At 44.0% G+C, this 27,621-nt stretch overlaps 1 protein-coding gene and 1 long non-coding RNA gene across 2 annotated transcripts; one reads left to right on the top strand and one right to left on the bottom strand.

Annotated features, from left to right (window-relative positions):
* Positions 1–12,229: 12,229 nt before the first annotated feature.
* On the bottom strand, positions 12,230–12,744 carry LOC135390152 (uncharacterized). The gene is made up of 2 exons (XR_010421734.1): positions 12,603–12,744; positions 12,230–12,546 (listed from the first exon to the last, which is right to left on the bottom strand). It is a non-coding gene; the product is annotated as an uncharacterized LOC135390152 (long non-coding RNA).
* A 10,292-nt stretch (positions 12,745–23,036) lies between these two features.
* LOC135389261 (uncharacterized) lies at positions 23,037–26,268 on the top strand. Its single transcript, XM_064619326.1, has 2 exons — positions 23,037–23,118; positions 25,028–26,268. The coding sequence occupies exons 1-2, from the start codon at positions 23,037–23,039 to the stop codon at positions 26,266–26,268; spliced, it is 1,323 nt and encodes a 440-aa protein (XP_064475396.1).
* Positions 26,269–27,621: the final 1,353 nt, after the last annotated feature.

Genomic DNA, 27,621 nt, shown 5'->3' on the forward strand with positions numbered 1-27,621 from the left:
AGCCATTTTAAAAAAACTTTCCATTTACTTTCTCTCGAAATATTTCAGGAATCGATAGACACCAAATTTATATGTCTACCACTTTTAGTTTTTACAAAAAAGCATGAAATGTGAGTACGCGTAAACAGCGGCCGAAGCCCAGCGAAACACGTCTGAAACACGTCATTCTGTGTTGCCATCTGGTGATGCGAAAGAAAAACCGCACGGACCGTATCCTTCCGTCGATGAAGCTTGCGCGTGCGCACCGTACCCCCTGGTGGTTCCTCTCCTCTTTACTTTCATGGGCCGCTGACTTATGGCATGGCGATGGAGACCAGAACAAACCTTACTTAGCTGCTCGTAGAGGGATTATCGGCTGAGATAGCATTGTCGCGGCCCGCGTAATATGTAAAGAAAAAGCTCAAGTTCGCTAGTGATATCGTTCTCTAGTGTTTTTCTACAGTTGGCCAGACACGAGTTTTGCAGCTGTCCCCTGCATCTTTTCTGTGTTAATGCTTGTGTTCTATGAAAGCTGTACATTCATTTATTCACTGTTTCATGGCCCGTATAACTCACCTTTTGCTGAAGATACGGTTCATGGACACCGAAAGTATGAGAGAACAACTGCAAGGTCTGTGACTGACCTACAATAAGAATACCATATTGGAGCGTCGTCCAAAGATGTCATTTATTCACTTGACTGATTTATTTGTCAGGAATGTTTATTATTTGACATCAATGATTACTTGAAAAAGGGTTTGGTATTAGGGATGAAAGACGAGACGTTTACGAGCAAGCAGATTACACAGAGAAAAATGTTCCTTAGGATAGCGGCATTCACAACTGTAGCTTTCTTTGTTCTTCTCTTTCTTTCTTTTATTGATTTTTAATTTTTATTTTACTTTATTTTTTCATCAACCCTCCATGTGAACCAATCAGAAAAATCGATCAAATGACCGCTGCACCATTATTTTTGCCCACGCCCCAGATAGAACAATATCTCCATGGGACGTCCCATTTAGATCCATATGTCCCTGTCCGTAAACGGACGTACGGGCGACGTCCGTATATCGACGTCGTAGGGCGACGTCCGTATATATATATATATATAGGGATATCCGGAAACGGATATCCTCCGTACGTCCTCAAAAGTATCTCCTGTGAACATAGAGATTTCGATATCCTCAGGAGATCCGAAAGCGGACCAAAATGGTACGTGCTGCACAGAGGATGGATGACTAACATTTGTCAGAACCAAAGAGAGGTCTTCTGCAAAGTTTTCGTCCCCCTAAAAAGGGTGTAAAAACTTACAAGGAACAATGGTCACCTTCTCGAATGACACACCTCCAATTTCAAACCTTTAATTGCCAACTCGAGGAATAACACAGCTATCATATTTCCACACATTGTTGGAACGGTGATGCGTAATAATTCCGAGTCAAGCGGCTACTCCGGGCCCCCTTTCTCATGAGGATAATATATGAAATCCTAAGACGCGGGAAGTTCACAAGCAACGTCAAAATGCCGTTCCTTCATGATCGTTTTCTCTTTCATTATATCCCACCAGTTAGCCTACATTTGATTTTTCATTCTGTACCCATCCCAGTTTTCTCACGACGATGATCCGATGACGTAAGCTCGAGTGGGAACGAACAGAGTACTTGTGCTTAAATATCGAATACTGTCACCGTCCAAGCAATCACGATTCATCAAGCCCAACTGCGTTTTATACGTAAAACCACCTAAGCCGCGCCGCGCATTCCAAAAATGAGTCCTTCATCCCGCAACATACAGACCTACACAAGACTACGAATGCTGAGAATGTTATGCACGTCTTTATTTCTCTTGATGTCCTCGTTTTGGCACCGTTAACTTACTTACGGCCTGACACAACATCTGTTATGAGCACATATTTATCGCATACGTAAACAAACATCCCACACTGATGCTGCATTGGGCCCCCTATCGGCGGAAATAATACGGTTGAAGGTGTAAATATTATTGCAAAGTTCAACGTCATTCTACCGAGATCACGAACGTAAGAGTATGGGTCGTTGGTATATATCGTTCACAATTTATATATTGCATTTTGACAGATGATAGGATGAGATAGACGAGAATATGCCAGAATACGCAGACGCGTTTGTGCGTATCGATGGCTCACTCCTTTTATAACCTCCCGCCTCCCGCTTTCCCGCCGTTTTGAATTCCGCTGTCTGTGTGTTGTATTTCTTTGTTCACTCAGTTCTGTGCTTCTACGTTTGCTCTTCTGCTTCTTCTGGTGTGTAGCTGCAGAAGTTTGGACAGCAGCGCACATTATGGAACAAGAAGGGAACGTCGTGAACAGAGGTACCTTTGATGAGTAGTTTGATGCACATTTCCGAGCATGCCGAAAGAGAGGGGACGCACGTTTCGCCGCCACCTCCAAAAACGTGTGGCGGAGAGCGTGGAACTTGCATATGGGGCATCTTGTAGTAATGTCAGCAATAATGAACTGGAGACCCCTCTTTCGGCGTGCGGTGATCCTCAGGTGACATTTTCAGAATCAGAATCTGTAGAGTCTAGCAGTAACCTGAGTATTTCAGGACAAAGTGGCCAGAGCTTTACCGAGACTCTGACTGAGACAGTCACCGGAACTATCACTGAAACTGTACAGAATGTGCAACCAGAATCTAACATCCAAATATCTCCGGAACGAGATAACGATTCATTTGCGGACAGTGCGTTTAACCGTGACCTTCGCCGTTGGTGTATGGAGTTCGACATTACGCATGTTGCCGTGACCGCATTTCTTAAACTGCTGCGCCGTCATCCATGCCATTCTATGCTTCCATTGTGCTCAAAGACATTTTTGAAGACCCCTAGATATTTGTCGAACATCGTACCGCTCTGCGATGGCAAATATTGTCACTTCAGTTTCGCTGCTGGGATCGAGCATAGTCTAGCTGGTGTCCTGCATTTGCCGGATTCTGTAGACGTCATCATCAACATAGACGGCCTGCCATTGAGCAAGAGCACGTCAGAGCAATTTTGGCCGATTTTGTGTAGAATTGTCAACTGTGGTAGTGGGGAGCCTTTCCCATTTGGTATCTTCTACGGCAAATGCAAAGCATTGGACGCCAACGCCTTCCTGCGACCTTGCGTCGACGACATCAGTCACACTTTGCAAAATTCAATTTTCTGCCGAAACAAAACCATCATTGTCAAAGTGAAAGCATTGGTATGTGATGCACCAGCTAAATCTTATGTCCTGCAAGTAAAGGGTCATGCTGGATACCACAGTTGCATGAAGTGCCTCACGGCTGGTGAATACGTCAAGGATCGTATGTGCTTCCCCGAAATCAACACAGAGCTGCGCACCAATGACAGCTTTAGAAGCCACCGTCAAGAAGGATATCATACTGGCATCTCCGTGCTCGAAGAGTTGCCGATTGACCTTGTGGAACAGGTTCCGCTTGACCCAATGCATGTTCTGTATTTAGGGGTATGCAAGAAGCTGCTGTGTATGTGGTTCCGCATGCGAAGGCACATTTTTGGACAAACCATTCAGGATGACATCTCTGACAAGCTGGAGTCACTGCGAGGATATGTTACATGTGACTTTAACAGGAAGCCCCAAGCACTTGATGAAGTTGACAGGTGGAAGGCCACCGAGTTCAGGTTCTTTGTGCTATATGCTGGGCCAATTGTTCTCAGAAGTTCACTTCCGGCCAGCCACTGCACTAACTTTCTTGTTCTCCACTGTGCAGTGACCATCCTGTCTTCCTCAACACATTGTCAGCATTTGGTAGGCTATGCTCAGCAGCTCTTGCAGCATTTTGTAGGGTCATTCATTGTGCTGTACGGTAAGGCATATGTGTCGCACAACGTACATGCGCTTCTGCACTTGGCGAGTGATGTGAAGAACCATGGCCCATTGGAGGAATGGAGCGCATTTCCATTCGAGAACTTTATGCAAAAACTCAAGAAGCTAAAACGTAAGCCAGATAAACCGCTGGAGCAGCTGTGCAAACGCCTCGTAGAAGAGAAGAGCATGGAAACAAGCATTCCACTTGCCTCTCCCAACATCAGTCTCTCTGGCGAGCACACAGATGGCCCACTTCCAGGTAACTGCAGGGGTCCACAGTACAGCAAGATCAACATTGGTAAATTCTTGTTTCGCAGAAAACAACCAGACAACTGTTGTGCAATGTCTGATGGCAGCATTGTTAAAATTGAGAACATAGTACATGACAGCACTGGTAAGTGCTGCTTAGTGGGAAGTAAATTTCTGGATAAAACAGACCTCTACACTGTGCCATGTGCCTCCTCGTTATTTGACATTTATGTCGTCTCAAAGGAATCTGGCTTGCAGCTCTGGGAGCCAAATGACATCAAGTGCAAATGCATTACCCTGCCATTTGAAAACAAACTAGCAGTGTTTCCACTGGTACACACAAAGTGAGTGCGAACCCTTGGTGCAACGGAACATTGCTATTTCTTTGTGTGAAATGTGTGGAGCACTGTGTGTGAATGTAATTTCAAGAATGGGACTTCTACTACTGTAACATTGACGCCATATTGTGACAGAGACACAATCGCAATACCCATAATGTTCTTGTGGAAGTAGTTATTTTGTTAGTGCCTTCGAATTCGGGACAGTAGCATTCATCCTTCTGAAGGTGAGCGGTGGTCAGAGCATACCAAGTGATACGTGCAGATTCGGTCCCTTCTATTTTGCACCCCATAATTAGCTAGCTGAGAGTTACTTGTGCTTGTGAAATAGGGTGCTTGATGCCTGTAGGTATTACTATTTCATTTTCTCTTTTTGCAGGAGACTCTCCATTTGTTATTGTAAAGTTTCCTGATGAGCATGATGAAGTTTCAGTCGTACCCAGTAGTTGGGTTGTGGGAAACAGGTGCATGTGGCCTCCAGAAAAAAGTGCACGGATTCCTAGCCTCATAAAGAAATGTGTGCGCCCAGCAGCGAGCTGGCAGCACTACCGGTGCACCCCGATAGGATGGTTTGGTAAGTTTTCACACACACCGATAGCATTGCTGCTACCTTTCAGGTGTTGAAGCACTCATAGCGTCCAGGTGCCCATGCGCAATCCTCTTTGGTTGTAGTAATTATGTAGACACTCTTTTGATCATGTTAACTACCTTGCTGTGATTCATTTAAAGCATCATATGGAGAGGCCAGGCTGAAGCTTCCAACGGCTGCAATGACGTCAGACCTATGTTCAGGATCAGAGCCAGATGCCAAGCGAAGGCGCATCAGACGTCCAGTTTTTTCCGACAGTGAAAGTGACACAGAGGAAGCATACCCACGACTTCCACCATTCCCGACACCACCAGCGCCTCGACGCAGTCTACTTCGTATGAAAGAGACAGGTTTGTTACTATGCTATTGCAGCTTCACCTTTACAGTGTAAGGTACTTTTGTAATCCAGTGCAATTGTGGTTACTGCCAGGCACGTTCGCTTCAATATCTAGCTATTCTACTTTTCTGTGTGTGTTTCCTGTAGCTATACTGCACATTCTGTGTTCACACAAGTTCACTCACATTGCTTGCAGCACCATCACTGAGCCAGAGAACGTCAACAGTAGAGAGCCCTGATGAGCTGCGTGCTACTGCCTCAACCTCAACACAGAAAGATGGCCCCACTGGTACTAGCACGTGGGCAGGGCATTTGTAGGGTTAGCTTCAGTACTCAGGGGAAGAAGTGGCACACTCTTTTAATGCATGTATAATAGGATGCAACCAAGTTTATGCAAGCTAGTTAAACATGTCAATTAATTGAGTCTCTGTTGGGATTTTGGAAAAGTAAGCAGATAGCCCAGGACTCAGACCATCCGTGAATCTGTTTGTTGCAATGAACACTTGGTTTCTCATGGCCTTCTTTTTTTGCAGATGCTGAGAAGGAGAGCATAAGGCTGCTGAGGAGAATTGAGTTGCTGCTGGAAAACATGATGGAAAAGCTGGACGTCCTGAGTGGATATGTCAGGAAAGAAGATAGCACGCTGTCACAACCCGAAGATGAAATTGTGGAAATGCCGTTTCCTACCCTGGAGCAGTTCGTTGAATTCGACAGCTCACTTGGAGAATCGCGCACAAAGCGGGTAGCATTGGTACTGTGTCATGTCAAGTCAAGCCTTTCGGTTGTCATAAACAACAGTGTAGCATCAGTTACCATGACGGAGAGAGCAAGCAAGACAAACACAACCACACAGAGGCCCAACTCCACTCAGAGGCACAATTGCAGCAAGAGGGAGAGGGCACTCAACAGTCCCCCAGTCGGTTCTGCTTGGACAGCCCAACTCACTGATCTCTATGTATAAAGGCTGGATCGCGCATGGGAGAGGGGCTCGTGGGGGAGAGGCGTGCCTTCGGGCCGCCATGTTGGTGGGCCCTAAAGTGCTGTGTATGCCCATAGAAAACAATGGGAGGCAACAGAGATTGTGAGTATTTATTGCGCTGCTAGCATTGATCGTTGTTTGTCATCACACAATTTTGTAAGGTGCCAGTATACTGATGTATCCTAACAGTGTTTCACAGGTGTCCTGCCGTTCGATTCTTAATTACGTTATGTTTTGCATTCCGAAACTAGACCGTCACTGCAGTGCAGCGCTGGGGATTGTACTACAGCACGTTTCCCAGCCAATATTTCAATAAGAAACGACTTGAGGTTAACAACAACAATGTATATAATATCCCGTACTGCGTTCTGGACAAAAATTGTTCCATAAAGAACGGTCCGGGAAAGGATATACTTGCATGGCAGAAAGAGATCGTTCTGTAGAATCACAGCCGTTGTTTTAGCCGTGAATGCGTTTAGTATGATTTACGTCAAGCATCGCCTTAGAAAGAGTCTTTTAGTAAACGACAGCGGTGCTTTGCCTCGCAAATATGGACACACCGAAGCAGCCCAAATAATTACTTCACGCAGTTAGATCCGTTAGGACAGTTAATCAGGTAGTGATGTAAGCTTAATCAATTTAGTTAATTAGAAAGTGGTAACACCTCCTCGAGACACATGACTTATCTCTTTTTGAAGTACAGCCCCTCTATGTTTGTTTGCTTCTTCCTTTATTTGTTCTGATTATTTGCAGGCGCGGTTGTGCCAAACTGTCCTTCTCCAGCACTCACATATGCTTTTGTTGAATACAACTGCAGCGCGAGAAAAGCTGCTTGGGGACGGAGTCCTGCTATCCAGTGCTGACTTTGTCATGCTTGTTATGTGGAGCACGTTCCAAACAATGCAGCTCCATGTATGGTCTTCAAAACGCAACAGGACTATTTGGAGCTTGAAACAGTTGTGATTTTGTCATTTTGGCCCTCGTGTACCCAGTCTGTGAAACGCAAACAAAAAAGTCTAACACGATATGCTTTTGTAATAAGATCACTGATGATGAGTAAAGAGAATATACGAGTTCTAGTTTATTCAATATTTTATATCATTCATTATATTCCGCACCAACAAGCTAACTATTAATAATAAAAAAACTGAATTCATTCTCTTCCATAGCCCTCAGAGGAAACTACCGCTGCACTAAATGGTAGCTCTCTTTTACCTACTGGCAAGGTAACGTTCCTGGGAGTAACGTTAGATACCCATTTCAAGTTCACAGCACACATCTCAAACATATGTCGGCGTGCGGCTTACGGCCTTCATGCGTTATCCAAGGTCAAATATGTTTTTCCACTCCATACACTTGTGTCATTATATTACGCTTTCATACATCCCCACCTCTCTTACTGCATCATATCATGGGGATCCACATATATCTCTCGTCCCTAAACAGCTTACAAAGAAGAGCAATTCGCATCATTACATTCACTCCCACAGTATGCAGCAGTCGCCACCTCTTCATATCACTGCGTATTTTGCCACTCATGCAGCTGTTGCATTTGTCAACAGCTTTGTCAGCTCATGCATTTGTCAGGTGTCTTCAACAATCAGTGTCTTGCAGTAGTCGTTCCATCTAGATTACCTCGCTCCGGTAATTTTCTCCTGCCACGCACAACAACCAACTATGGGAAGCAAACATTCACCTTCGTTGCTGCCAAACTATGGAACGCCTTGCCCGATAACCTAAAGTCAGTACATTCGTTCCATCGTTTTCGGATCATTTTAAGGAACCATTTCATGAATTAGTTACGCATATTCATACACATTCTTTTCATGCACGCTTTTTCAACTATTTGTCTTTCACCCATGGGCTTTTTCGCCTACACTGTTCACCTTCATAAACGTCACATTTTTGCTCAATCTCAGTTGTTTTTATTTCTTATATTTATTTAATTTGTTTGTTCTTTTACTTTTGTGCGTATTGTGCTTTGTCCCATACTGTGACAGTACATCGTTATATTGGATACCTTGTTCTGATGTTTTCACCACATATATGATATTCAGATTGTTTCCGGGAGGCCCCACCTCTAGCTATGCTACGGGGGCCCCCACTGTGTACTGTGTATTGCAAATACTACTAATAAAATTGAAATTGAATTGAAATTATTCAATATTTTATGTCAAGTTTATACAACATCAAGTTTATTCAAGTTCAAGATTTATTTCTTGCACTTATGTGTTTCAGGATACAACGAACGTGCAGGGAGGTCGCAAAAGACTACATTTATTGTTTTGTGACCTTGCTACAATGGCAATATACATTTTAGGAATGACAATGGTCAGGTACGCTCTCTAAATTTGTAGCACTCAATTTTAGGTTGGAATGAGCAATGAATAGCAACTTCCCTCCTGATATTTTCTCATGTATGCTAAATTTTAAATTTAATGTGATCGAATATGTGATAATATAATAATAATATATAAGAATATAATATGTGATAAATGAATGTGATCAACAGTAGATGTAAACAACATGAGTAGCCAGAGAAGTGCATTTTCAATAAATAATTTTCTTCTTATAGCATATATGTGCATGCTATTAACTGAAACAATTATCACAGTTCCCTGACAAGTTTTAATTTCTGAGAGTGTACTGTAGAGGCGCTACAACAGTTCATACAAGGTATTATATACTGTGAATGCCTTTAAAAATCCCATGTGACACATATGCCTTTACTTTCTGGAGGTGCTGTGGTAGTCAAAGTTTGAGGGCATTATGCAGGTTCTGCACCCATTTCTTGAGTATGTCGATGCAGCCGTGAAGTAACCTGCATTGATGATGATTATTCCAATTTTTATGGTGCATCAACAACAAAGGAAATAATACATCAGAACATTGGTTTGGGTGCAACCAGTTAAAAATGAATATGTTGTTTAATAAATGCATTGGACAAATGTTAAAACATCAGTTTAAAACATGGTTTACAATCCCTGTATCTTCTAAAAATTAAAAAGATTAAAAACTATTCTAAAAAGAATATGGGGAACTCTTCTAAAAAGAATTATAATCTCTAATTATTATATTGCTGGGTGAAGGAGCCTAAAGTGTAAGGTGTGTTTCTGATGTGGGCATGTAAGAAAATATGCAAAACTGAGAGAGGCTCACCACAGTGCGTGCACTGAGGTTGTTCCTTCCTGTAAAGTAGAGACCAGTGGATGAGGAACGTGATATTTACCTGTACACCCAGCCGTATCACACTGCACAGATTATTCACTGGGTAGCCCTCATGACGAAACCTGTATTGAGAGACCACTTTTGCCTTAAAAACTGCTACAAATAGCGCGACACGCTACAAATTATTACTATCGTAACAAGCTGACGATACAGCTCAGACACAAAGGCGTTATTCAAGTCGTGCTACACGCCGTTACGTAGGATTCTTTGTCACAAATCAAACCAAGGCACAAAACAATACCAATACATGAAAAATTGTGACAATCTTGGTCTCATTATGACGTAATACCGAACTTGTGCGCGAAGGTAATTCAAAGAAATGAATGTGCACCTGCTTCCGTAGAGAGCACCGTGTACCATGCTAGCAATGCATGCAGAAAAGCTCTCGAGTGTTCGCACATATATTGATGACAACACTACCAGTGTAGTGTAACACGTTCTCTCAAGCATATTATGCACTCAAAATGTATTTGCCTCCGGGTAAAATGCAAGTGTGCTCGATTGAACGTCGGAAGAGCGATCAAGCAACCTGCATCCAGTGCTCGCTTTGGGCAAAAAGCACTTCATAATGGTCAACTAAATATACAGAATGGACGCCTATTTATTCCTTGATGAAGAGTGACTCACCTGTATAAATTTAGGCCCTGTATCCTTGCCAGTACGGTTGGTACAACCGTAATTGCAAGAAGTTGACATGATCGCTGCGGCGACTGTTGTGGGTACAGTAAGATGGCGGCCGGTTTCTTCACGCTCGCGCTCCCTATCCGCGATCCAGCCTTTTACAATCGAGATCAGTGGCCCAACTGATGGGTGGCTTACACAAAACTTACCGGCGTTGAAAATCTTCAAGGCCTCCAAAATTCCCTGTCCCCATGTGTCTGTTTCAGCCTACAATGTCGTGCAATTGAATAGTACTTCTCGCCCACGCTCATCCACGTGGCGTTTTAATAGCACCAATATGGCTCTTGAGGGACGTACATTGGTCACAGTGTCAATTGTTTATGCAACATCCTGTCCAGCATAGATCTGGTACGAGGCCAGTTATTTCCTTAACCAGCATTGACAAATTGTGGTAACCACTGAAAACATCGTTATTGTAGCCCTCCGATACCTTTTTAGCCTATGACTCTGACCATGTATGTATGGTGTGACTACAAGGCAGACCGTTTGTGTCGGTGTTTGTCTTGCTTGCTCTCCCCATCATGGACCTGTACCAACTAGCCCGTTGCAATACGCTTAGTAACATCAGTTACTTTGCTGAATATTAGACATGATAAACAGCATTGACAGAACAATGTCAGCCGCTGCCTTAAGTCTCCATTCTATGTTGTACCACGGCTGTCAACTTTCATATATGTCCACATGTGACAAATGTATACTGTTGTCACGTATTTGTTAAAGCCAACAGTGACCTTTGTTTGCAAAATCTTGCCTACTATTACAGGAGGTTATATTGAGGCTTATGGAGTAGCAACTATATATGGAGCCTTTTGTAAGGTGGTAATGCCTAAGAACAGTGAAAGTCACAAGTGAAGATAATCGGCTGATATTTGTTTTTGATGTTGTTTCAGAAAAACAAGTGGAAGAACTACGGGGGACGTAATGCAAAGGACTCAGCCACAAGAATCCTCAACATGCTATTTTTCGACGAAGTAGCTGTTGAGTACAGTTGGGAAGGGAAGAAGGGGAAACTAAAGTTCCGAGAACTGTGGTGTTGGGCTATCCTTCGTGGTAAGAAAGTCACGACCTAAAAAATGCAGCTTAACGTGGGCCTACACTGGTTTGTCATGAGTGGTGTGACTTACTAGGCTAACTGAATATGAATGGCGATACACTTTTCCCATTACGAGCAGATCGTATTGTGCAAGATTTTTAACTGAACAATTACTTGAATTATGTCACTTGTGTAACGCACACACTTCAGCTTCATATCTTAGTGTCAGCTAGCCACGACAGATGCAAGCATGAAAATCCTCTGCCTTCTGGCAATGCAAAAACTGTGGAAGTATATTTTGAAACTTGACGGAGAAATTATCTAAGGTTACGGAATTAACAAGGATGCCCTGAAACAGTAGGACAAACAGCATTTGAGTGTCACTGTTCTCATTTATACTGCCCTTTTCAGAGTCTTTGAGAGAGAACAAGTCCCTTGGTGGTGCAACTGACTATGAAGCAGAGCAGGCTGTCAAGTCATGGCTGCGCCACGCGAAGGAGCGCCTCGATAAGAAGAGGAAACGTACGTGCTTTCTCTGTCTAAGTAATAGTCATTTGCATAGGAATCCGGGTTCCTTTGAAATGGGACGAGTTCAGAGAAGAGCATACTATTGCTCTCGGAATTAATCTGCTGGTATGAACGAGTAGCTCCAAGGAGCTCCTTGTTTCAGAACAAAATCACTGCTTCAAGAAGTGTTCTCCTTTTTCCACGTGGTGCTAACCCAGGCAAAAATCTGGAGTGGGACCACTTCAAAGTGGTTTATTGGACAGGTCCCACTTTGAGTGTGGGACCATTTAGTGACTGGGACCAGTTGAAAGTGGAACCAGCTTCACGATGGTCCCACCTGAAGTGGAACCAGTGGAATTGATCCAGTGGTCCCCTCTGTTAAGTGGTCCGGGATCCGGCCACTTAGCAGCTGGGACCACTGAATGCATGACCGAAAATAATGCGTAGAAATGCGCATATTGCTCAAGTAAATTACCGTTTATTCTGCTAAAAGCATACACTGAGCAGAAAGAAATAATCAAAACATCTCTACATTTACATACCACGTAGTATAAGTCTGATCACTCACTGTGTCTAAACAAAGCATATGCCTGACTGTGCGATGCACTCACGGACCACAGGGAGCTTTCGTTCGTTGGCCACCTCACATCTTGTATTTTCTTAGAGAAGATGACACGACACTCCTGTTTTCCATGCAGGTCGCGACATACACCCCATTCCTCTTCACCGTATGTTCGGAATCTTCTCATCCTGTTTCTCTTCAAGTTCCTCCGAAGTTTCTGAAATGCCAACATCTAATTAATAGTAATCAAAACATCACGGTCATCACTCATACCTGCAAACATTCGCGACGTGCAGTCCGATTGGCGTTTCACAGTGCGTTCTTGCCTCTACGCCGTTTACGTCTTCTTGGCGTCAAAACTCTTCCGGGAAATCGACAATGTGTTGCACAGGAACCATTGTCATCGCATTGTCTTACAAAGCGCACTGAGACACACGTAAATACTGCACAGGAGATACGCCATCACCATCCTTGCGACGGTTACTGAAGACAAAACGAACTTCTTAGCGACGCGCGACGCGTCGAAGTTCTAACTTCCAACTGCCACTCTCGCCCTCTCGCTCCGTCGCTCGCCTCTCGCTCTCTCCTCTCCCTCTCCCTCTCGGCTCTCGCCGTTTGAAGAATTGCCGTGGCGTCTTCACATTGCATCAGCCTCTGCAATCACATTTTCTTTTTTCGTCATTGTCTTTCTTCTAGTATTTAGCTTAATTTTTGTTGTTGTTGAGATGTATTTTTTTACATTTCTCTGGTACTTAATATGTTATGATATTCACCTCAGATGAGAATGTGCACGAATTGGAGTTACAGCATTCGCAGACGCGCGCACCTGGATAAACAGCAATAAAAAGAGACCATGCCTGTGCTAAAATAGATGACAGTAATAGATCAAACAAAACTTGGCAAGTGTGGACAAGATGAAATCTCAAAGGGGGAAGCTGGGAAGCTGCCCAACTTGGAGTCTAAGCGACCACTCTGGGAACAAAATGGTACCTGTGAGGCTCCAGCTGGAACTTCTGGAACCATCTGAGACCAGAGTGGTACCACTGATGTCACCAAAGTGGAACCAGCCACCCCACTTGGGAATCCAGCTGGGACCATCCACATTCAACTGGATCCATTCCGGGACCATCAAACATCCAACTGGAACCAGTCCAGATTCAACTGGAACCATTCTGGGACTAGTCCAGATTTTCGCCTGGGAAACATTACTTTCCTATGCAGGTCAGACACTGTGCAGCAATGACACTGCGGAGGGACGCCGTCGTCTCTCACCATCGTTCTCAGTCGATCACGACAACCTATTTGGGGGAAGTGTGTCAGGGTAAGGATTGTGTTGAGCCCAGTGACACTGCTTGCAAGTATCACAATTCTGTGCGGAAACCACATCTAACCACACAAAACAACAGTTTCTTCTCCGAGTGCTGTGAAGCCAAGTATTTTTATCACCTGTGTTTGTTCCACACCAGTTCAAGTGCCATGCCAACGTATAAGTACGTGAGACTCAACGTCTTATTGCAACGAACATTCCTACTTGCTGTCCTACTTTTCATTGTTAATGTGCATCTCTGTTTTACTTCGTGCTTTTTGTTTTAGGGAGAGTGCATTGGATGTAATCGTGTGGTTTTGCAATAGGTAGAGGCTCTGACAAAAGTTTACAGAACATGCACGCACTGTATTTTCTCCTCAGAGCGACACCCTACCGGTGAGCAGAAGTAGGCTCATTTACTCATTCAGAGGGATGAATGAGTGCACTGGTAGCGACACACCACAGCAGTTTCTCTGTCTTGAACGTTCTCGAAAGGTGGTTTGAATGTGTTGCTGCCAGCGCACTCCTCCACCCCTCTGAACAAGCCCACTTCTGCTTGCCACTAGGGTGTCATACCTCTGAGAAAATACATTGCTCATGTGTTCTGTAAACTTTTGTCGGGACCTGTACTTCTTACCAAATGCTTTCCCATTAGTACTGTGAAACCACAAAATAGTTTCATGATTTTTTTGTTTCTCTTTTTCTCACTTGTGAGATGTGATACCTCCAGAGGTGTATGAAAGTGTTGCATTTATGTTACCGTTTTTGCAGTTCATACCGCCTTCTTTGTAGGCAGTCACGTATTTTTAACGTTCATATTTTACTACATGTATGTGCTTTATTCGAGATGAATGCATGGTTTCTAGCATTACATCCCAGGAAAAGGGCCTGTTGATGTGTGGCATTTTACTGTTTTCGCAGCTTATACCAGCTGTTCGTGGTCAGTCTTGTATCTTCTTTGATGGACATACGTTGCGTTTTCTTTTTTTTTTGTATGCGTGTTTCAGTTTTTACTGAGTACTTTTTGTTTCAGGGAAAGCACATTAGTTATAGTCATGCTGTTGCAATATTTACTCGGTTACTTCGCAAAAGAATTCATTAACTTTTCTTAGGTGTACTATATGTGAGCTGTGATATGTCCCAGCAACAGGGTCTGTTGATGTGTGGCATTTGTTCTTTTTTGCAGTTTATACCGCCTGTTCGTGGTCAGTCTTGTATCTTTTTCGTGGGCATATGTTACGTATGCCTTTTTTGGTATGCATGTTTTAGTTTTTACTACATACTGTTTGTTTCAAGGAAAGCACATTATAGTCATGGTGTTGCAATATTTACTCGGTTACTTTGCAAAAGAAATCATTAACTTTTCTTCTGCATGCTATATGTGAGCTGTGATATGTCTCAGGAAAGGACCTGTTGATGTGTGGCATTTATTTTGCTGTTTTTGCAGTTATATCACCCTATTCATGGTCAGTCTTGTATCTCCTCTTTTTTTCTTTTTTGATGGTCATATGTTACCTATGCGTCCTTTGGGATGCATGTTCTAGCCATACCTTTTACTGCATAATTTTGTTTCATGGAAAGTGCATTAGGTATAGTCATGTTGTTGCAATATGTACTTGGATACTTTCCAAAAGAATTCGTTATTTTTTTTTCTGCGTTCTATATGTCAGCCGTGATGTCTCCCAGTAAAGGGGAGCCATTAAAGTGAGGTATTTATATATCCCTTTGAGATGAATGCATATGTTCTTGCCACCTTCTACTCATTTTTTAAAAAGGCCTGGTGTTTTTAAGACTTCTTACAGAGAGCAAGAATTAAATAATTTGACATGAGCAGTTATTTTGTCATGCTTCGAGAACGGAGTTGAAGCACTGCTTCTTCACCGTCTTACAAGTTGTTTCGCCAACCGACATCCAGGGTGACATCGTTAAAGGTGCTTTGCTGGCCCGATGGGAGACTGGGCAATATCATTCTGAACACTGGTGGCATACAGCATAATCTATTGTGAAGGGAGCAAACTATTGTTGGCATAAAATCTGGTCGTTATAGTTGTAAGTTGATGGTATTGACGTCATATGATATCGACCATTATAACCCAACTATAGAGAGCATATTTGTTGCTATAGCTTGCTGTCTGACAGGCTGTATGCCAACCAGCATTCAGAATGACATCTCTGTCTCACCCCTACCACCTGTACACAATATACTATATTGGTCCTGACAACGTCCGCGTCAGTAAAACGGGGACGTACGTGGGACGCCCAAATCGTGGCCACTTGGACGTCCGCTGGACCTCCGTCGGAGAAATGTCTTACTCCCACGGACGTCCCGTTTGTCGTAGACGGATCTCCCGCGGATGTCCGCCGGAGATTTTGTTCCATCTGGGGCAATGAGGAACCATCGTCCCCGGATGAAAGGTTCCCGGACAAAATGTTCCTAGCTGACTGCGGAATGAAAGTTAAATTTTGAGTTCTTGTTACACTGTCGTTGCTAGCTTCCGTGACGATACATGTCCGTTTTCATGCTGTCCCGTGGAGATTCTGCGTCCTGGGCTGACATCTCTCTCAAGGGAATTTTTCTCAAAGTCGCACTTTGCTACCCCGGCAGTGAGGGTTCGCAGGTTATAATAGGCCGTAGAGACTCATCAATTTACACATAATCATGAGCACACGAACAATGCCACAATTTTTTTTCACATTAAGTCATAGATAGCAGAACAGCATATAGTAATCAGCATGCCAGATCTAGCGCTGCAATCTGTTAGTTTACGTGCGTGTATTACAATGTTGAACGCACATACAAGGTGCCACAGAAAACGTGTCATTGAATTATAATAAAAAAAAAAACTACGCCGCCTAGAATCATGCGGTCCACGGCATTTGTTCTTATTTTTTTAGCCAACTACTGGTGTGAATGTCATGTATAGTAAGTTTAATAATGTAAATATTTGCGAACTGAACTCGGAAATTTCCCAAGTAAATGTCACTTTTTTACTCCACCAATATGAAGAGCGTGCCGAGTTCACTCACGTTCGTGATAATTGACAGTCATATTCGCGAGATATCCAATCAGAAAAAATAGCCGAACATCATGCTTTTCGTAGCACCGAACCATAACGCGCGACGACTTTTTGAGCGCAATCGCTGTCTGTCCGACGAAAGGACGTTCCAAAACCAGCCCACAGAGTGATACGTAGTAGAAAAAGTGACAGTTCCTGAAATTGGGAGAGGGAAAGTGCGATCCCAGCGAAAGTCGGACGCGATAAACCATACCTGTGTTATCTCTTTTGCGTTGAAGGTATGGTGGGCTAGAAATACGGGTGTGCCAATCCGCCTATCCAATGCATGGGGAAGAGGGTGGGGTCCCTCAAATGAAGGATAGATCGAGTCGTCGCTCGCAGCGAACCATGCGGATTCGCCACGAACTACAAAGGAAAACTAAGTCTCCGTCTGTGTCTCCGTGTAAGCAATAAGACATTTTTGATGTCGAAGCTTTCTTCAGCGGCAACTCTTCCTTCTGCTTGCATTTATGGTTGTCAATTAGAAGACAGTACGTCGAAGTCGTCACGTGACAACGGCAGACGGGTGTGCCTAATGGCACACACCTCAACGTCTCGGTGTGATAACACCACTGATCTCGATTGTAAAAGGCTGGATCGCGGATGGGGAGCGCGAGCGTGAGGAAACCGGCCGCCATCTTACTGTACCCACAACAGTCGCCGCAGCGATCATGGCAACTTCTTGCAATTACGGTCGTACCAACCGTACTGGCAAGGATACAGGGCCTAAATTTCTACAGGTGAGTAATTCTTTGTCAAGGAATAAATAGGCGTCCATTCTGTATATTTAGTTGACCATTATGAAGTGTTTTTTTGTTCAAAACGAGCACTGGATGCAGGTTGTTTGATCGCTCTTCGGAGGTTCAATCGAGCACACTTGCATGTTACCCGGTGGCAAATACAGTTTGAGTGCATAATGTGCTTGAAAGAACATGTTATAGTACACTGGTAGTGTTGTCATCAATATATGTGCGAGCACTCGAGCGCGTTTTTGCATGCATTGCTAGCATGGTACACGGTGTTCTCTACGGAAGCGAGTGCACATTCATTTCTTTGAATTACCTTCGCGCACAAGTTCGGTATTACGTCGTAATTAGACCAAGATTGTCACCTTTTTTCATGTATTGGTATTGTTTTGTGCCTTGGTTTGATTTTTGACACAGAATGCTACGTGACGGTGGTGTGGCGCGACTTGGATAACGCCTTGTGTCTCACCTGTATCGTCAGCTTGTTACGATAATAATAATTTGTAGCGTGCCGTGCTATTTGTAGCAGTTTTTAAGGCAAAAGTGGTGTCTCGTCAATACAGGTTTCGTCATGTGGACTACCCAGTGAATAATCTGTGCAGTGTGATACGACTGGGTGTACAGATAAGTACCAAGTTCCTCATCCACTGGTTTCTACTTTACAGGAAGGAACCACCTCAGTGCACGCACTGTGGTTAGCCTCTCTCAAATTTGCACATTTTCATACATGTTGACATCAGAAACACACCTTAGGCTCCTTCACCCAGCAATATAATAATTATAATTCTTTTAGAAGAGTTCCCCATATTCTTTTTAGAATAGGTTTTAATCTTTTCAATTTTTAGAAGATACAGGGATTGTAAGCCATGTTTTAAACTGATGTTTTAACATTTGTCCAATGCATTTATTAAACAACATTCATTTTTAACTGGTTGCACCCAAACCAATGTTCTGATGTATTATTGCCTTTGTTGTCGATGCACCATAAAAATTGGAATAATCATCAATACAGGTTACTTCACAGCTGCCTCAACATACTCAAGAAATGGGTGCAGAACCTGCGTAATGCCAACAAACTTTGACTACCACAGCACCTCCAGAAAGTAAAAGCATATGTGTCACATGGGATTTTTAAAGGCATTCACAGTATATAATACCTTGTGTGAACTGTTGTAGATCTAAGCAGCCTCTACAGTACACTCTCAGAAATTAAAACATGTCAGGCAACTGTGATAATCGTTTCAGTTAATAGGCATGCACATATATGCTATAAGAAGAAATTTATTTATTGAGGATGCATTTCTCTGGTACTGATGTTGTTTACATCTACCGTTGATCACATTAAATTTAAAATTCAGCATATATAAGAAAATATCAGGAGGGAAGTTGCTATTCTTTGCTCATTCCAACCTAAAATTGAGTGCTCCAAATTTAGAGAGTGTACCTGTCCATTGTCATCCCTAAAATATATATTGTCATTGTAGGAAGGTCACAAAACAATAAATGTAGTCTTTTGCGACCTCCCTGCACGTTCATTGTATCCTGAAATGCATAAGTGCAAGAAATAAATGTTGAACTTGAAAAATGTATACTCTCTTTACTCATCATCAGTGATCTTCTTTACAAAAGCATATCGTGTTAGACTTTTTGTTTACGCTTCACAGACAGGATACACGAGGTCCAAAATGACAGAAGCACAACTGTTTCAAGCTCCAAATCGTTCTGTTGCAATTTGCAGACCATACGTGTGTAGTGCAAGAGGGCCCCTGCACATCAAAGGGTAAGATGGGAGTCATTAATGAAAGTGGTTCCTATGAGAGACTTCGATGCTGAAGAAAATTGTGCAAACTGCGGAAAGTGCCATAGAAGGTCTCCAGAAAGCGTGTCTGGTCTCACAACGGTGCCCCTTTTAGATGACGATGATACTGATTGGTGTTTCAGATGTGGAGCTGCATTTTTTTGTAACGTGCTCCACATAACAAGCATGACAAAGTCAGTGCTGGATGGACATTCAGTTTGGCACAACCGCGCCTGCAAATATGCAGAACAAATGAAGGAAGCAACAAACAAACATAGAAGGGCTGTACTTCAAAAAGAGATAAGTCCTGCGTCTAAAGCAGGTGTCACCACTTCCTAAGTAAGTTAATTCATTAAGCTTACATCACCACCTGACTAACTGTTCTAACGAGCGCGAACGAACTGCGTGAAGTAATTATTTGAGCTGCTTGGCGGTGTGTCCATATGTGCGAGGCATAACACCCATGTCGTTCACTAAAATACTCTTTCTGCGGCGATGCTTGATATAAATCATACTAAACGCATACACGGCTAAAACAACGGCTGAGAGTCTACAGAACGATATCTTTCTGTCATGCGAGTATATCTTTTCCCGGACCGTTCGTGACGGAAAATTTTTGTCCAGAACGCAGCACAGGATATTATATACATGGTTGTTGTTAACCTCACATCGTTTCTTATTGAAATATTGGCTGGGAAACGTGCTGTAGTACGATTTCCAGCGCTGCACTGCAGTGACAGTCTAGTTTCGGAATGCAAAACATAACGTTATTAAGAATCGAAAAGCAGGGCACCAGCGAAACACCGTTAGGATACATCAGTATACTGGCACCTTACAAAATCGCGTGACGACAAACAATGACCAACGCCTGTAGCGCAATAAATACTCACAATCTCTGTTGCCTCCCATTGTTTCCAATGGGCACACAAGCCGTTTTAGGGCCCACCAACATGGCGGACCGAATGCGTACCTCTCTCCCACGAGCCCCTCTCCCATACGCGATCCAGCCTTTATAGATAGAGATCAGTGGATAACACATGCCATGCTGTGGATGTTCGTTCGACACCTTATCAGTAAAACGCGTGAGCGTGTTCATGCTTTGATTCCCAAGTTCGGTGAACAAGAAAATAATTAAGGAAAAAAAAAAAAAAAAACGCTATCTCGTCTACTTCTTGCTTCGGCAGACGTAAAATGAAGGGGTTCTCGTGGAATAATTTTCCACTGGTGAAAATATTTCTAACACTGCTCTTTCTGCTTTCTTCGAGAGCTTATGCGCCATCGGTTTTATGTCTAGATAGTCGATTGAGCAACGAAAAAAAAAAGTATACAAGAGGACATCACGTAAATGTTTCTTGTTAAGCTGCAATACTGCTCGTAAAGACAGTAATCAGCTTTCGTTATTTCGTGTCCCCCGGGACACACAGTTATTTGCAGCATGGTTTTTCGAATGGTTTCCTATTTCGAATTTCTATTGTTCCCTGCTCCCTGTGCTCGAAAATAAGTATGCTCAGCACTTGGCTGGTTCATGGGGAATTTCATTATTGTGAAGAACGACGATATAGTTTCATGTTTCTGTCGCACGACAGATGTATGGACAGTTTGTCGGACATTTATTGTCATTAGAGTGAGATCAGTAGACAGCAGAATGGTTCCTGTTGTGGTTTCGCAGTGTACTAAGGGCCACAACAGATTTTGTTCGTCAGTTTGTGATACTATACGAGCGACTCGAAAGTATCGCCGATTCGCCTATCTTCACCTGCTGAGAATCTTTGTCACAGTTTTGCGGCGTTTCGTATGAAACCTGTCCGTCGTGCCATAAGTCATAAGTCGCAAGACATGCCACTGTCGCCATATGGTACTGTGTTAATGCTCGATAGAATAGATTGCTGTATAGAGTTCCTTGTTTCGTCGGGCTGCCTCAGTTCAAAAGCAAACAAATAAAAAAGCAGTGAAGGCCAGCCGCGGTGATACCTGCAACAAAACAACTGATAACGAGTGACTCGTGTCCTTGTTTGTCCGTATCGCATCCCAAGCACTGACATTCGCACACCAGCGCTCTTGGGCAAACTGTAGCGGAACATCACGTGACTTAGGAAAATCCGCCAGAGCGCGGCCCTATCGCGGACTTCAGCGTCCTTGGAGCATCCTTCATTTTTGGGTTCCTGAAAAACTTACCGATTGGCACACCCGTATTTCTAGCCCACCATATTGAAGGTGTGGGCTGAGTTTCCAACCTCCTTTTGTCGGACTGACAAGGATTGCGCTGAAAAATTTGTCGCGCGCTAGTTCCGTAGAGCATGATGTTCGGCTATTTGTTCTGATGGGATATCCCCTGAATGTCCCTGTCAGTTATCATTAATTTGAGTAAATTAGACACGCTCTTCACATTGGTGGGGTAAAACAGTGACCCTTACTTGGCAAATTTCCGACTTCAGTTCGCAAAAATTTAGATAATTAAACTTACGTTACAAGACATTCACATCAGGAGGTGGCAAAAACCTAGCAAGAACAAATGCCGTAGACCGCATGATTCTAGGTGGCGTAGTTTTTTTAATTATAATTCAATGACACGTTTTATGGGACACCCCGTATATTCCACCACCACATTCTCCCCCCCCCCTCTCTCTCTCTCTCTGTGTGTGTGTTTCAAAGTTCATTTTCGTAATTACTCACGATAAACAACGGATCTAGGACATTTCGGTGTACGGACATTTCGGTGCACGGACGTTTCGGTGCACGGCATTTCCGTGCAAAGCGGACAATTGCTCACCAAAAACTGCTGTGGCCGGACAATTGCTCACCGCCTGTTTCACCACACTTATATTGTGACTTTATTTCGTGTTTATGGAGCTTGATTTTTTTTATGTTACCTGAACTTCTTTTTTAGCTGTGTAAGTTGCTCAAAATAAATCTAGAAATCCACCAGTGAAGAGGGTGAGGCGAGAGGTCGTCCACTTGAAGGCACACCTAAAGCGTCTTTGTCAGGACCTGCGTCCATGGGGCGCTCCTAGAGGATTATTTCCCAAGGAGGTGGAGGGGGCAGCAAAGAGCAGGGGGGAAAAGCGTGCAACCACGTCACCTCCTTCCCTGGAGACGGACGCTGCGGGCTGTGCGGGTGTTCATAGGTTCATATTATGATGGCTGTGAGAAAAAAATCATGCGTGCGCAATTTTACAAAGTGACCTTGTCCCCCTTTCGGTACGCTCGTGCCTGCGTCACCAGGATCTTCCAAGACACGAGACGGGGAAGATTTAAAATCACATCATTATTGAAAACTAAAATTAACGAATTTTCTATATCTGTCCAAGTCGGTTTAGCGAACGAAAGCCACAGTTTAGCGGTCGTTAGGCTTATTAGGGCGGAGACGACTGAACAGCAGCACGGTGGTTAGTTTATTATTAGGCTGGTCCAAGTTCAGTGTGCCTGGATCCAAGATGTTCGGAATCTAGCCTCAGTATCTCCATTGTATGAAGCGCAGTAATGTGATGTATCACTTGTGAGAAATCATAATAAGCATTTTCCAGTGCTTGATACGCCTAAGCTTGCTGTTCATTATTATTTTATTACTGTATATCCTTTTACTGTTTGTTGCATCTTAGCGTTGAATTGTCCAATGGGGACAACAACAACAACAACAATAAATCAACGGCGAAGGAGATTCTAACGGAATACAGGAGATGTACGGACCTGGGACATGACGTTATCTTCCAATGGATCCCAGGGCACATTGGCATCCGCGGTAACGAAACTGCAGACGTGCTAGCTGGAATTGAGCACCTGGCTTCCACCAAATACGTCGTGATGTATACAGGGTCGGACATCAAACCTCTACTAAGGTCCATGACAGACGACATGTGCAAACGCAAATGGCTACAAGGGGATGGTGGGTCATCTCTTCTCAGAAGAATAGACCCGGGACTAAAATTCAGCATCCCTCCCTCGACTGCCAGAAGTATCGAAACATTTCTACATCGTGCACGCCTGAACGTCCCGTAAGGCCGGCATTTCCTGCATATGGTGGGCAAGGCGGATTGCCCAGTGTGTGGGATGGAAGAAAATACTGAACATATTTTTATGGAGTGCAGAAGACATCAGTCCCAACGCAACACATTGCGGGCCGCACTAACTCGTCTGGACAACAGAGCTTTCTCCATATAGAGAAGGTCTTGGGGACGTGGGACGCCAACCAGAGAGACGCCACATTCAAGGCTCTCGTAGGCTTCATCTCAAGTTGTCATGAGTCTCATGAGCCCGTGAACAGTGCACATCTTTCCTTCCTTGTTGTTGTTTTCGTAGCTTTTTCTCGGAGGAGCAGAACTTGTCAGGTGACAAGTTCAACCTCTCCGTATTATTTTTAGTCCGTCCAACTCCAACTCCAACAACAACAAATGATGACGATGAGATGGGGTGTTTCCAATGAGGAACCGTCCGCACCCCCACTGACGATCCCATCTTATACGATCCACACTTCTGAATTAGAAATTAGTCTTCTCACTTGGGAATGTGTAACTATGCACAATACGGTACAAAATTTCGATTATGCTTTTTATGCATGTTGATTACGTCTTTTGATTCTGCGCGAACTCAGTCCGCTAACAAAGAAAAAGGGCGGAAATATGTTAGCCTCTGAATAAGGGACAAACACACAAAAGCCCTGGACCGATAACCCAGAAAATGTGGGTTCTAGTCCTACAGCTGGCTAACCTTTCAGTGACTCCCTTCTCTCAAAGGTTAGCCTGCGCTACGGCGGATTGCTATTCCCCGCTAAGAAAAAAGAGAAAAGAAAAGAAGAAACAAGTCAAAATAAGAAAACAAAAATGTAACAAACACAACAGGAAAGTAAACAAGAAATTGATCACGGTTCACCCAGAAGGCCACAGACTCGCGGGAACTGAACAGGTGCCTTTGTCACTTCACTATGTTGTGTAGGGTCTAGCAACGTAGCTGTTGTTTCAACGCTATTTCAACGCAATGTTGAACCAGTGAGCAAGCGGATTACACACAGATAAATGTTCCTTAGGATGACGGCATTTAGAACTGCAGCTTTCTTTGTTCTTCTCTTTCTTTCTTTCTTTTATAGATCGATTTATTTTTATGTTTACCTTTATTATTTTCTTTTTTTTTTTCATCAACGCTCCACGAGAACCAATAAGAAAAGTCGATCAAGCGACCGCTGCGCAACTATTTCCGCCCACGCAATGAGCAAATGTCTCTTCCGGAACCCAAACTCACGTCCGCGTAACAAGGAAAACCAACGACAATGCTCGATTGCTTCGTACGATGATATGCCGTGGTTAAAAGTCCGACATCACTTTTTACCACACAAGCTCAACAAATTCCGATGTCTGTCCAAGTCATTTCAGCGAACGAAATCCACATTTCTGTAGGCTTAGGCTTAGCGAGGCATACGCGAGGGACGTTAGTTAGTTGAATATTAGGTTGGTAAAAGTTCGGTGTTTGTATTTTCACGTTCACGTTAGTCTAAGTGGGCTTTGGCAGTTTCCGCACACAAATAGCCAGATAACATTTATTTACAGTAGTTTATTTTTCAGCGGGGACGTCGACCACTTTATTTTGAGATACGCCCAATTTTTCGATACCGGTTCCCTGGATTTTCCATCTTTCGACACTCCTTGCCGGTTGCGCGTTGGATGACCCAAAACTTTTACCCGTCTGTCTTTGAACCGCGAACAAAGGGAGGCCTTCTGACGAAGATAAGGAGATAACTTCTAGGGCTCTTTTCGGTCTTCACCGGTCCCTTGTACGTCAGGTATTGACTTACCACCTTCCAGTACTGCATCATCTCTGCCGCACATCTGAGCAACTGCTGGAGACCATTCTTGCTAAGAGCATCAAGACGTGCCTCGGCGTCCACAAGTCCACATCAACTGCTGTAGCCTTCGCGGAAGCCAAGGAGCCACCTGTACCCATCATGGGGCTCGATCAGTCTCTTAGCCACTATCTGAGGCTGGCAACTCGCCACCATCGACACCCTTTAGTGCGAGCTTTGATTCGTCGTCCAGCGTCTGGGTACAGCCGAGCCGTTCTTGCCCACCGAAGCATCATCCCGAAGCACAAATCTCTGCAGAAGCACCCTGACCCACTATGGGCCCTGCCCACACCCCCTGTCCGTGTCGAGGTACCTGGAGTGTCCTCGAAGAAAGCTGCGTCGACGGTTGTTGTACGGCAGCTCACCTTGGCCGTACTTGACAGCGATAGAGGGAAGATTCAGGTTTTCACCGACGCATCAACGACACGTTCCGGCTCTGCTTGCGCCTATGTGATCCCGCAGTTGTCAGCTGAAGGATGTGCAAGACTCTCACACCGCACGTCGGCGGCGGCAGCGGAACTGCACTCGATTTGTATGGCGCTTGTTTTCATTGCATCCTCTCCATCCCCAGCTCAGTGGTCCATCTACACCGACTCCAAAGTCCTTCTCTACTCTACAGGATCGGGATGTCTGTCTCCAACGGTGCATGACGTCCTTGAAGTGTGCACGTCCGCCGTATCACGGGGACATGACATCCAGTTGCAGTGGGTCCCTGGCCATTGCGGGGTCTCCGGAAATGAGGCTGCGGATGCAGCTGCCAGGCGTGCCCATCTAGCGCGTGGCGTTCGCACGCACCCCGTCTACTTCACAAGAGGGGATGCAAAGAGCACGATAAACGATAAACTGAGCGGGGAACACTGGCGTCGATGCGTCCCAGTTAACTCACTGCTGCACAAAGTGGATCCAGACCTGCAGTTTTTAATGCCGCTCCCCCGGGCCGTTACCTCCATCATTCACCGGCTACGTCTCAATGTGCCATATACCGGCCGCCTCTTCTTTAAACTTGGGAAGGTTTCCACACCAAATTGTTCCAAGTGCGGGGTATTGGAGGACACAGAGCATGTTATAGAAGCCTGCCCTCGATACAGAGAGCCTCGTCTTTCCCTTGAGGCAGCACTAGCCCGCCTCGACAAGGAGAAGCTTGGGGTCACTGGGGATTCTCCGCTGAACTATACGCTGAACGAAAGGTCTGGTGTAATGTGAAGTACCGGGATCCGGACATTTCGGTGCAGAACATTTCGGTGCGGACATTTCGGTGCACGGACATTTCGGTGCACTGACGTTTCGGTGCACGGACATTTCGGTGCATGGACGTTTCGGTGAACGGACATTTTGGTGCAAAACGTTGCTGAGGGGTCCCGGAAAAATGGTTCCGGGGATGGCTGTCACAATGTCGACATACCGTAATAAAACAAAGGGAAGAGGGCGGTTGGCATCGAAGGTAGTGTTGTCAAAAATTTTGGTTTACATAGAGAATAACGTGCGTTATGTATTTTTTTGGCACTATTATAGATTTAAGACCTCATCTGCATGTGTTCGTGGTCTGTCGTGGCTTTTTAACTTTTGGGGCATTTTCTTTTTAATATTTTGCGCCCCATGTTCTGGTCGGAGCTGTACAGAAATTCAGTTTTTAAATTTCTTTTTTCAAGAGCAGATGAATTGCTTTTTAATTTTGTAGTGAGTATTATGTCGAAGGGGGCATGTTCAAGGTACGGATATTATGCAATTTGAATCTCATTTGTTGAGGACGTGCCGGTTACATCTTCGGTGGAAGCATTTGATTAAACGTTATTCCCCTTGAATTTCTACATTTTTCCTTGGTGATGGCCGCGTATTTTCAAGGCCTAAACAAGCATATAATATTACCGTGGTGCCCCTCCAAAAGCTGTTAGACTCGCTAGCCATAAACCGGTCGTCTTTTCAACAGTAAAAACAGTGCTTTCATAGGTAATGCACTTATGCTTCATAGGTATGTCGAAGAGGCGGTTGTGGAAAGTATTGCTAAAGTAAGATGCGATAGTCACAAATTTAATTTTAATAATCAACATTTTTTGCTCGTTTATTTTTAACATAGTTCATCACCAATCACTCATAGGGTGGCCATAATGCGATAAAACTGCTTATTTCATGCTTGAAGACTTTTGTTCCATTTATGGAAACTTGAAGAGCCACGGGAAGGTGGAGAGCTTTTATCCAAACGGGAACACAGGAACTGCTATATTCCCTTCTGAACACCGGGACATAGTAACTTGGTAACTCTTTGGAATACAAGGGGAATAAAGTCTAATCATATGCTTCCACCAAAGATGTAACCGGCACGTCCTCAACAAATGGAATTCAAATTGCATAATATCCGTAAAGATGCCCTCTTCGAGATAATACTTACTATGAGAAAGCAATTCTACCCTTGAAAAAATAAATAAAAGAATTAACAGCACCGACGTGAGGGTGGGGTGCAAAATATTAAAGAAGAAAACGCCCCAAAAGTTTAAAATCCACGAGAGACCACGAACACATGCAGATAGATGTCCTAAATCTATAATAGTGCACAAAAAA

This window comes from Ornithodoros turicata, chromosome 3, assembly GCF_037126465.1.
Source record: "Ornithodoros turicata isolate Travis chromosome 3, ASM3712646v1, whole genome shotgun sequence".
NCBI lineage: Eukaryota > Metazoa > Arthropoda > Arachnida > Ixodida > Argasidae > Ornithodoros > Ornithodoros turicata.

Excerpts from the sequence above, each read along its gene's own strand:
- LOC135389261 (XM_064619326.1), top strand. The coding sequence starts at position 23,037 with ATGTATACAGGGTCGGACATCAAACCTCTACTAAGGTCCATGACAGAC. Across the intron at positions 23,119-25,027 it reads CAAATGGCTACAAGGGGATG|TACTGCATCATCTCTGCCGC; the intron begins GTGGGTCATCTC and ends ACCACCTTCCAG.